General features: G+C 32.6%; 1 protein-coding gene across 3 annotated transcripts in view; it reads left to right on the top strand.

Annotated features, from left to right (window-relative positions):
- USP47 (ubiquitin specific peptidase 47) overlaps positions 1–12,396 on the top strand; it is a 115,674-nt gene that overhangs the window by 61,598 nt on the left and 41,680 nt on the right. For all 3 annotated transcript variants that reach the window (XM_012654407.1, XM_012654406.1, XM_012654405.1), the window contains 2 exons: positions 11,094–11,189; positions 11,272–11,424. In XM_012654407.1, coding sequence (XP_012509861.1) covers positions 11,094–11,189; positions 11,272–11,424 — 249 coding nt within the window. The remainder of the gene's footprint in view (positions 1–11,093; positions 11,190–11,271; positions 11,425–12,396) is intronic.

Here is a 12,396-nt window from a genome sequence, read left to right as displayed (position 1 = left end):
ACAAGGTGAGCAAAAATATGGATAAAAACAATAGACTTTCCTTCTTTTCTGAGTTTTCTAAATTATGTTTGAAAATATTATAGTTGAACCAAAAGTATTACAACACTGTCTAATGTGGTTCTAAATGTATGTAGAGGGGATATAAGACATTATATTTATTATAAATGGGAGGAGGTATAAAGACAGAGAGGTAGGGTTTCTACACTCAAACTGGTAAAAAAATGGCATCACTAGACTGATAAGTTTTATATACATATGTATATATATAAGTTAATATATACATATGTGTGTATAAAAAATGTAATACCTAGAGCAACCACTGAAAAAGAGATACACTCAAAAACACTATAGATAAATCAAAGTCGAATTCAAAAAATTGTTTAAGTAACCCACAGGAAGGCAGGAGAAAATAAACAGAAAGATGAAAACGAGAAAACAAACAAAAAACTAAAAAAAAATATGGAAGACCTACTTAAATGTAAATGGTCCAGATATACCAAGTAAAAGTCAGAGATTGGCATAATAGGTTTAAAAAATAAAAGACCCAATAGTATGCTATCTACAAGAAATTCCCTTCAAATACAGTCATGTATTGCTTAATGATGGGGATGCATTCTGAGAAATGTGCCATTAGATGATTTCATCATTGTGTGAACATTATAGAATGTACTTTACACAAACTTGGATGGTATAGCCTATTACTCCTAGGCTACAAATCTGTACAGCATGTTACTATACTGAATACTCTAAGCAGTTGCAACACAATAGTAAGTATCTGTGTATAGAAAAGATACGGTAAAAATACGGTATGAAAGATAAAAAATGGTGCACATGTATAGGGTACTTAAAATGAATAAAGCCTGCAAGACTGAAAGTTGCTCTGGGTGAGTTGACGAGTGGTAAGTGAATACAAGGGCCTAGGATATTATTGTGCACACTGCTCACTTAGGATACACAAATTTATTAAAAACTAATTTTCTTTCTTTAAAATAACCTTAGCTTTCTATGCTTTTTTAACTTTTAAATATTTTTAACTTTTTGATTCTTTTGTAATAACATTTAGCTTAAAACACAAACGCATTGTGTACATCTGTACAAAAAGATTTTCTTTATATCCTTATTCTATAAGGTTTTTTCTATTTTAAATTTTTTTTAACTTTTTAAACATTTTTTTGTTAAAAACTAAGACACAAACACACAGAAACACACACATTAGGCTGGGCATACACAGGGTCAGGATCATCTATATCACTGTCTTCTACCTGCACATTTTGTCCCACTGGAAAGTCTTCAGGGGCAATAACACACACATGGGGCCATCATCACCTCCTATGATAACAGTGTCTTTTGGAATACCTCCTGAAGGACCTGCTTGGGACTGTTTTATAGTTAACATAATACACACACACACACACACACACATACACACACTCTAAAATAACAATAAAAAGTATTGTACAGAAATAATATAAACCAGTAACAGTCATATTTTATCATTATCAAGTATTATGTACTGTACATAATTGTATGTCTTATACTTTTATAAGTGGTAGTACAATAGGTTTGTTTACACCAGCATTACCACAAGCACATGAATGATGCATTGCGCTACTACGTTAAGATGGTTATGACATCATGAGATGGTAGGAATTTTTCAGCTCCATCATAATCTTATAGAATCACTGTCATATATGCCATTCACTATTGACCAAAACATCATTATGTGGTGCATGACTGTATATTGGTATAGGCAGGCTGGAAGTAAAATGATGAAAGATGATATATTGTGTAAACATTAATCAAAAGAAATCAGAAATGGCTATGTTAACATCAGATAAAAGGAGACTTTAGAGCAAAGAAAATTACCAGACACAGAGGGTCATTATATAATGATAAAAAGGTCAGTCCACCAAGAAGACAGCAATCTTAAATGTATGTGCACTGAATAACAGAGCTGCAAAATACATGAAGCAAAACTTTCAGAACTAAAAGAAATTGACAAGTCTACAGTTGGAGACTTCAATACCCCTCCCTTGCCAATTGATAGGTAGAAAGAACATCTAGACAGAAATAGCAAGGATATAGAAGAACTCAACACCACCACCAATCAACAGGATCTAATTAACGTTTCTAAAATGTTCTACACAGCAACGTAAGAGTACACTTTCTTTTCAAGGGCCCATGAAATGTATATCAGGATAAGATCATATACTCTGGGCTATTAAACAAACCTCTACAATTGAAAAGAAAATGGAGTGTATGAGTTCTAATTGTAATGAAATCAGATTAGAAATTAATAACAGAAAGAAAACAGAAAATCAAACACTTGGATAATAACACACTTCTAAGTAATCCACGAGTCAAAGGGAAAATCTCAAAAGAAATTTAAAAATACTTTGAACTTAATGAAAATATAATATCAAATTTTTTGAGGCACAGCTAAAGCACTGCTGAGAGTGAAACTTACAGCGCTAAACACATTAAAAAAGAGGAAAAGTGCCAAACCAAATATCTAAGCTTCTACCTAACCTAGAAAAAGAACAACAAAAGAAACCCAAAGCAAGCAAAAAGAAGAACATTATAATGAAAAAAGAAATCAGTGAAATAGAAAACAGAAAAATGTAGAGAAAAATAAGTAAAACAAAGAGCTGGTTTTTTGGAAAGATTAATAAAATTGAAAAACCTGCAATAAGACTGACCGAGAAAAAAAGGAAACAAAAATTTCCAGTATCAGGAACAAAAAGGATGTCACTATAGATCTTGTAGACATCAAAGGGATAATAAGGGAATATAATAAACAACTCTGCACACATAAATTTGACAGCTTAGATAAAATGAACCAATTCCTTGAAAAGCACAAACTACAACTCACCCAATAGGAATTAGGTAATTTGAATAGCTCTGTATCTGTTAAGGTAATTAAATTTATAATTAAAAACCTCTTGTAAAGGAAATCTCCAAGTCTGGATTGTTTCACTGGATATGGGTACCGAACGTTTGAAGAACAATGAACACAGTTCTATACAATTTCTTTCCAAAGAAAAGGAAGAAGAGGGAATTCTTCCTAATTTGTTTTATGAAACTATTTTTCACCTGATACTAAACCAGACAGGACAGTTGGAAAAAAAAAAAAAAAGATCAATATCCCTCATGCAAATAGATGGGAAAAATCTTACCAAAATATTAGCAAATGGAATTAAGCAATGTATAAAAAGAGTAACACACCATGACCAAGTAGGGTTGATTTCAGGGATTCAAATTTGGCCAATATTAAAAAAATGAATGAGTGTAATCTTCCATATTAACAGGCAAAAAAAGAACATTCGTATGATCATTATCAATTGATTTAGATAAAGCTCTTGACAGAATTCGACAGTCTATCATGATAATAACTCAGAAATCTGGGAATAGAGGGAAATTTCCTCTACTTAATAAAATACATTCAGAATGCCTATAGCTAATAGCATACTTCATGGTGAAGGACTGATGCTTTCCCCCTAAGGAATGTCAGTGTTGTCTAGGCAAAGATGTCTGCTCTCCCCACTCTTACTCAATATAGTACTGGAACTCCTAGCCAACACGAGAAGGCAAGAAGGAGAAGAAATAAAATTGTCCATATTTTTAGGTGACATGATTGTCTATGTAGAAAATCCCAATGCATCTACCAAAACCCCTTGAACTAATAAGTGAGTTTAGCAAGGTAGCAGGATGAAGATAAAATATCAATTGTATTTCAAGATACTAGCAATGAACATGTAGAAAGTGAAATTAAAAATACAATACAATTTACAGTTTTGCAAAAAAAAAAAACTTAGATGGAAATCCAACAAAACATGTACTGTACCTATGTGCTGAAAACTACAAAACTTTGAAAAGTTTATGTTAAGCAAAATAAGCCAGGCTTAGAAAGACAAATATCACATGTTCTGACTCAGATGTCAGAGCTAAAAAAGCTAATCTCATGGAAACAGAGAGTAGAATGATAATGACCAGAGGTTGGGAAGGGTGTGTTTGTGGGGAAGAGGGGCTGAAGAGAAGTAGGTTAATGGGTACAAACATACTGTTAGATGGAAGGAATAAGTTCTGGTGTTTGACAGCACAGTAGGCTGACTATAGTTAATCTACCGTGTATTTTAAAATATTAATAGTTAGATTTGAAATGTTTCCGACACAAATGATAAATGTTTGAGGTGATGAATATCCTAAATACCCCAACTTGATCATTACACACTACATCATTCTTTGCTTGTATCACAGTATCATATATACCCCACAAATATGTTATTATGTATCAATAAAATATTCTTGAAAGGAATATTTAAATGGAGAGACATACAGTACTCATTGATTGGAAGATTCAACATAGTAAAGATGTCAATAGATGCATGCAAAATATGTCTAATGATTTTTCACAAAGGCACAAAAATTCAATGGAGAAAGGATGATGTTTTCAACATACGGTGCTGGAATAATTGGACAACTGTATCACAAAAATTACAAAAATTAAAATGGATCATAGACTTAAATGTAAAATATAAAACTATACAACTTTTTTAAAAATGGAGAAAATCTTCCAGATCTAGAGCTAAGCAAAGAGTTCTTAGATTTAATACCAAAAGTACAGTCTACAGAAGGAAAAACTGACAAGTTGGACCTCATCAAGATTAAAAACATTTGCTACCTCAAAGCCCGTGTGATGAAGATAAAAAGAGAAGCTACAGACTGGAAGAACATATTTGCAAAGCTGATGTATTTACAATCTGACAAAGGACTCATATCTAGAATATATAAAGAACTCTCAAAACACATCAGTAAAAAAAAAATTCAATTAGACAATTGGGAAAAGACGTAAATAACAATTCATCAAAGAGGATATGTAAAATAAATACAGAAAAGATGCTCAATATCACTGGCAATTAGGGAAATGCAAATTAAAACCATAATGAATATATTATTTTTCACCTACCAGACAGCTAAAATATAATGACAGTATGATAAGCTGGTGACAATGTAGAGAAACTGGATCACTTCATACATTGCTGATGGGAATGTGAAATGTTACAGGTGGTATCTTACAAAACTAAACGTGCAATTATTATAAACCCAGCAATTGTACTCTTGGTTATTTATCCCAGAGAAATGATCATTTATGTCCACATAAAAACCTGTACACAGATGTTCAAAATGATTCAAAAACTGGAGCCAACCCAGATTTGCCTCAGCAAGTGAATAGTTTAACAAACTGTGGAACATGCAAACCATGGACTACTACTCAGCAATAAAAAGGAACAAATTATTGATACACACAAGAACTTGAATGAATATCCAGGGAATTAATGCCGAGTGAAAAAAGCCAATCCCCAAAAGTTACATGCTTTATGATTTCATTTATATAATATTTTTGATACGACAACATTTTAGAACTGTGGGACAGATGAGTCATTGCCTATGGATTATGGATTTGGTGGGGGCAAGGAAAGGACAGGTGGCTGTAAAAGGGTAGTACGAGGTATCCTTGTATAGGAACTGTCTCTTGACGTGGTGGTGGATACGTGAACCTATACAGGTGTTAAAATTGTGTAGACCTAAATACACACATACACACACACACACACACACACACACACACACACACACAGATAAATGAATATGCCCAAACTGGTAAAATCTGAATAAGAAAGATGAATTGTATCTATGTCAATATCATGGTTATGATATCATGCTATAGTTTTGCAAAATGTTATATTACTAGAGAAAACTGGGCATAGTGTACAAGGGATCTCTCTGTATTATTTCTTATAATTGGATGTGAATTTGTAATTATCTGAAAAATTACAATGAAAAATAAGTAGATGGCTTAGGTAACAGTATCTGGAGTCCTTTTCCTAGTTAAAATAATAACATATATATCCTGGTAAAGATAGCTGAATATATCTGTAAGGAAAACATGTTGTTGCATATCAATAGCACAAAATTGCTTAGTAATCAAAATGAGTTAAGAAATATTTCTCAGTGGTAGTTCCAATTTATCTTGTTCAGTGTAAAAAATAATGTTTTAATACCCATTTCTCCATTTAAAATAAAATTAGACTTTGGTGGAGAAAGAATTTATGTAAAATATATATTAGTTAACAATGGGAAAAAAAAGATGATTTATAAACATACCATTCCTTAGGTCTATCTTTTGATTTCACTGTGCGTAGATCGTCTCCATTAGCTATAAAATTGAGATAACCAGTATTTTTTGTTTGGAGAACTAAAGATGTAGAAATTGTCTATGTTCTGTCCTGTATTCTGAAAATTACAGCCTAAAAAAATGTGTAAGATTACATTTTGCATAATGTACGAGGAGGGGAGTGAACTCTAGAAAATAAAACTGTTTTCACTCTGAAATGATGAGAAGCAATCATAGCCAACCCAAAGCTAGTTTAGAAGCATGATACATGAATAATTTGACATACTAAAGAGGACACCTCATGGTAAGCTGTTCTGTTTGTGTGTGTGTGTGTGTTAACAGTACAATGTTTATAACATTTTGTTCCATTTTTGTGAGATCTATAAGCTATTTTTTGGTATCTAAAATATAGTTTGGCATAATTTGTAGTTATTGCATTTATTACATTAAGTGCAGCTAATCACATATAACCACATAAGCCCTTTATTTACGTAATTTGTTGAATGAATGAATGAATTGAAGCTAATTTTTATAACTGGTTAATCTTATTTATAATTACCTTGGTGACAACCCATTAGAAAGCTAGAATAAGGAGACTATAGAATATATTAATATAGCTTCAACTGGTTTCTGGGTCTGAAGGATGTGGCAGCTGCCCGAATCTGAGTATCTTTACACATCCCCTTAAAAAAACATGGACTAAAAGGAACGCAAATGAAAAATGCAACTAGCCCATACCTTCTGCATTACTAGGAGACAGAGAATACCATGAACTTCAAATTACCTGTAAGTAGCAGAATAAACACCTAATTCCAACAGAGCTTCCACTGCTGCTGCAAGATTGTGTATGTGAAGAGTATGGAGTGGGAAGTTTAGGAGACTCTGTGAAAAAGAAGAGAGGGGAATGAGGGACTTAAACAAAATAAGAACAGAATCACCCTAAAAAAAGAGAAAGTATAATAGTAAATGCCAAAAGAGTGAACATAGATTGGGACTTCGTAGTTTATAGCACAGCTATAGGAAAAGGATTTTAGAGTGAGCAGGATTAGAAGGGGCAGCCTTGGGGGAAATCTGCTTCTGGGAAAGAAGGAGATAAACAAAGAAGGGGTGATGCCCCACAGAGTTGTACCAGTGGAGACAATGAGAAGAAAGAAAAATTAAGGCTCCTGCAAAAATGAAAGAAGACACCAACCTCTCTCCTCATTACCTGAAGAAACTGCACTTCACTAAGTGGGCAGAGAAGGTGCTTTCAGACTAAAGAATGCAGTTCACAAAATGACTAGGGAAAAAAAAAATCAAATATACAGAACACTGTTGTTAGAAGAAAATGGACAATCTATATTAAAGCATTTCAGCTAAAGAACGTCCCCTTGCCCAAAAAAACCTCAGGAAAGTAACCACAGAGTAGAATGCTGTAACAGTACTCCAGACTGAATTAAACATGCTCAAATGAGGAAAATAAGACCTGCTATCCAGAAATTTAAGGAGAGAAATGGGTGGGGGAGGGGGAACCAGGAAGAAATGCAATGAGAGTTCATTAAACTCAAGAAAGATACTGAAAAGACAAAACTATCTTAGAAATGAAGAATAAATTTCAAAATGCTCAACAGAATAGAAAGAATGAAAATCTAATGAGGGACATCAAATGAAAATGAAATAAGGAAGTAAAAAGGATCTCAGAAGAAATGATTGAACGGGAAGAGCAACAAAGGAAGTCCAACGTAATTAGAGCCTGCGAAGAAGAAAAAAAGAACAGTGGAATAAAACTAATAGTTAAACAATAATTCAGAAAAACTTTGCGGGAATAAGGGAAATTTTAAATCTACCCTTTGAAGGACCCACCACAACCTGGAACAATGAACTCTGAGACATACTAAACTAGTAGAGATGAATTGGGCTGACATAACACTTCGGAAGAGCAGCGTGCAAATCATGGCAACAGAGACTCAAGGAAAGAAAGTACCAGCCAAGGATTTGATATCCAGCCACGTTTTTCTTGAGTTATAAGGGCTATACAAAAACAATTTTGAACATTCAAGAACTCATTAGATATTGTATCCATGAGCCCTTGAGCTTATTAGAGGATGAACTCAAGAGATGACTGGGGAACTTTCAGCAGAAGAACTGTGAGCATTTAATATTTTAAACTGTACAATTAAGGACTAAATACCACAAGGATGGAGACATGGATAGAAGAATAGTATGAAATGTTATATGTTGGACAGAGTATAAACACCACTTTTAAAAAGGAGAAGGGGAGAGAAAGGGAAAGTAGAATAAGATCAGTCTGTTGTGTGGGTGGGAGACAAAGGATACCATTTAAAAGTGGCAAACCAGATACTCAAAAAAGTTTAAGAATAAAAAGGGAGGGGAAATAGAGGAGATTAAGGGCACTAACAAAAGTGTAAGTGCAAAAGTAACTGCTAGAGCAAAATTACTAACTTTGCTAACTACCAAAAGAAAATGTAAAAAATAGCAAAGAAATCACATAGAGAAAGGTACATGGTAATATATACAGTAATTATTTAAGAGTGACTGAGACAAAACCAAGCATATCAGTCATATTAAATATGAGTAGGTTTAACTTACCTATTAAAAGAAAAAGATTTTCAAAACAAACATCCTATTAAAATTTGGTTTAGGCAAGAATCCATTAGTGGATGCTAAAATCAAGGATGGACAGTTTGGTAAGCCTCTGGATTTTTGCATGATCTCCAAGTATGTCCTTATAGATTGCTTATTAGCTGCAAGGGGAAAAACAATAACTATATATTGAAAAAACTGGGTAACACCTTGACCAGATGATTAAAGTTATGTCACCAATGAGGAAGTTACATGGTAGCCTACAACTATGATACTGGTGCAAGAGCACATCATTGCATATGTGATAGTCTAGCATGGAATGTATAAAATGAATCCAATAATGAAGAACAAAAGACACACCCAAATTGTGGAACAGTTTATAAAATAACTGGCTTCTGTTTTTCAAAAAGTATCAGTGTCATGAAAGAAAAAACTCTGGAACTATTCCAGATTAGAGGACTTTAAAGAGACAGATAGCCATATGAAATCTGTGACCCCAGATTTGTCCTAAATGGGGATAAAAGCTATAAAGGGCATTATCAGAGTAGTTGACAGAATTGGAATATGGACTGACAAGGTACTTTATCAGTACCAAATTTTTCTCGGTTTTATAACTGTACTGTTTGTATAAGAATGTCCCTGTTCTTAAAAAGACATATTAAAGTATTAAGAGGTAAAGCATGATGTTTTGTGTGAACCTACTCTCATGGTTCAGAAAAAAATACTGTTGGTTCATATGGTTCAGAAAATAATAATGTTGGGGGCGGATAAAGCAAAAGTAGCAAAATGTTAAAAAGTTCATGAGTTTGAGTAAAGAGTATTTGAGAATTCCCTGTTCTTTAAACTTTTCTCTAAGATTTAAATTATTTTTTTTAAAAAAGTTCCCCAGCTATGAACTATAAGCCAGAGCCAGTAGTTTAGTAGAGTTCGAGTTACATAATTTTCTCACTCTACCCCCACCCCACTTTTTAGGTATCAAGTGTTTTACCAGTTCAAATTACCTCTATTTGGAAAGCCTGACAAATTTAGTATCAATCTATGTTAAGCTATAGGTGTGGTTTCTTTTAAAGCCTTTTTCCTCTGTTATGTTTTTATAGAATTTATCTTTTTTCTTTCTTAGAATATGCTTTAGAGAAAAAAATTGTTTTTTAAATGTGTCCTTTCCTACAACCTCCAGGAAAATGCTTGGTCATGTGGAAAAACCCCGGCTATTCGGGTTTTTCCCCATCTTGGTGCTTCCTTGTTTTCTGAGAACAAAATAGGAGATGGGATGAGTTTAGAAGCCTTTTAATACCTTTCCAAATTTTTATGTTGTTCCAAAGTGAGCTATATCAAACAGTATATGGATATTAGTTTTAGAAGCTTTGCCAGCTATTTTGCAACTAAGACCATTTTGCCAAATTAAGTTCCTTTATTTATCTTTTGAGGAACAACTTGTTCTGTATCAAAAGGAAAATATTTTAAGTTACTTTGGCTTAATGATTTCATTTCTTTTTCTTTATATATAATAAATATTATCTAAGCAGAAGTTCTGCTTAGACCATGTGTGAAGAAAAGAGCATCAGATTAAATTTGAGATTATGCATCCAATCATGTTTTATTGACTAATTTTTTGTGAAAAACCAGTTATTAAAAATTAAAATAAAACTTTATATGTACTGATTCTTCAACAGTGTTTATTCTAAGTTTCTTCTGTTTTAAGGCCGTATGGAGAAAAGAGAACCACGTAGTTCTACTAGATGAGCAATCCAGGAGCTCTTGTACATTTTCAAAAGGAGCAATATCTCACATTCAGTGAGAAGGTTGCACAGCGTCTTTCAATCTTTATAACTGTTGCAGTGGTAGATTACTGACTGACCCTAACTATAGTGATTAAGGATGGATATTTGATTTTTAAGTGTATGGATAGTGTGAATTCTTTAGCGGTCAATGTTACTTGCTGTACAGTTTAAAAATGCCTCCTTTTATAAGAAGATTGAAGTGATAACATGTAACTGCTTTTCTTAGAAGGATGGAATTACTTTTTAATCTAAAGAGTGAGGTTTTTTTAAGATTATTTAGCCAAGCACCACAATGTAAAGTCAATAAAAATTAGGTAGAAATGACTGTTATGTGCAATACTAAGAAAGGCAAATAAAATTTTCTTTTTGTTTAATTTTTATAGTGGTAATATTATTTTGCTATTGATAATTTTTTTCTTTGGTACATTCTGAGTTTCTAAATTTCTAGCCATTCTATTTAAAACTGTTTTGGTAATTGCAGTGTTTTTATATTCAGGGCTTTGTCATTAACATAATATTTTAAGTAATTATAAACCATTTTTTTTCCTAACTAGGAAGAAGCATTGCATGCATTTATTCAGCCAGAGATCCTGGATGGCCCAAATCAGTATTTTTGTGAACGCTGTAAGAAGAAGTGTGATGCACGAAAGGTAAATGCCATATAAAGATTAATAATTAATTATCAGAGATAATATTCAATATTGAATAGAGTCCACCCCTTTGTTTTTTTAGGGCCTTCGGTTTTTGCATTTCCCTTATCTGCTGACCTTACAGTTGAAAAGGTTTGATTTTGATTATACAACCATGCATAGGATTAAATTGAATGATCGAATGACATTTCCTGAAGAGCTAGATATGAGTACATTTATTGATGTTGAAGATGAGGTAAATATTTATTATGTTTTCTTGTTATAAAATATTTTTCATTAATCCACTTTAGTCAGTCGTATTTTTAAAAGAGCTGTTAGGGGTAACTTACCACTGATGTCATTTAGACTCTTTGAAGGAAGCTTATTTTCCCCTTATTTTCTAGTGCTGAATTCTATAAAAAGACTTACCTTTGTGTAAGCTTTTCCTGACCACCATATTTCAAATTATATTTCAAATATTCTTGTTTGGTCAGAGTAACTTATGATACTCTTTGAAAAGATAATAAGGAACACAACTCTGGAATGAGAGAGAATCTTATGTTTCATAATTTCTTAGTTATTGAAACTAGTTTACAGGTGAACTGTACTTGTGTTTCTGATACATAATAAATGCAGAACAAATATATATGAATGAATAAATGAACAGACTGAGTAGCATGGACTTAATTTCTTATATTTGTCTCAGTGTGTTTTTTAAGGATTAAGGTATCTGGGTTGTTCCCACTTAAGGTTTGCTAACTCTTAAATTGTCTGGGTTAGAAAACTGGAAAATATAGGATGTTTTGTCTATTTTCCTTTTTAAATTAATTTTTTTAAATTTGGAAACTTTAAATAGTTTGAGCATGAGACTTTGAAGGACACATGTAATGCTCGTCAATTTCTTCCCATTCATTGGCCTCCCACAATTCTCTGGTTTCTCTAGCCTTGTTCAATAAAAAATTTATAATATTCCACTCTATTCTTTTGGAAACTCTTCTGATTTCATTATGTGGAATATTTATAATCACTTAGTTTAGTTGTCATAGATTTATCACTCTGTAACTACCATGAAGCATTTTTTTGTTGTTGAAACTGTTTAATATAGTTATAAAAATGCCTTTTCCTAGGAGCTCAAAAATAACTTTAAGCATTCATCAAATTTTATTTAGTACTATTAAGTACTAAGAAGCAATGTGGTATAGAAGAGCACATGTTTTGGGCTTAACTA

Source organism: Propithecus coquereli, unplaced genomic scaffold (genome assembly GCF_000956105.1).
Source record: "Propithecus coquereli isolate 6110/MARCELLA unplaced genomic scaffold, Pcoq_1.0 Scaffold44, whole genome shotgun sequence".
NCBI classification, from domain to species: Eukaryota; Metazoa; Chordata; class Mammalia; order Primates; family Indriidae; genus Propithecus; species Propithecus coquereli.
Note: the sequence above shows the minus strand (reverse complement) of the source record. Positions and strands in the feature narration are given on the sequence as shown.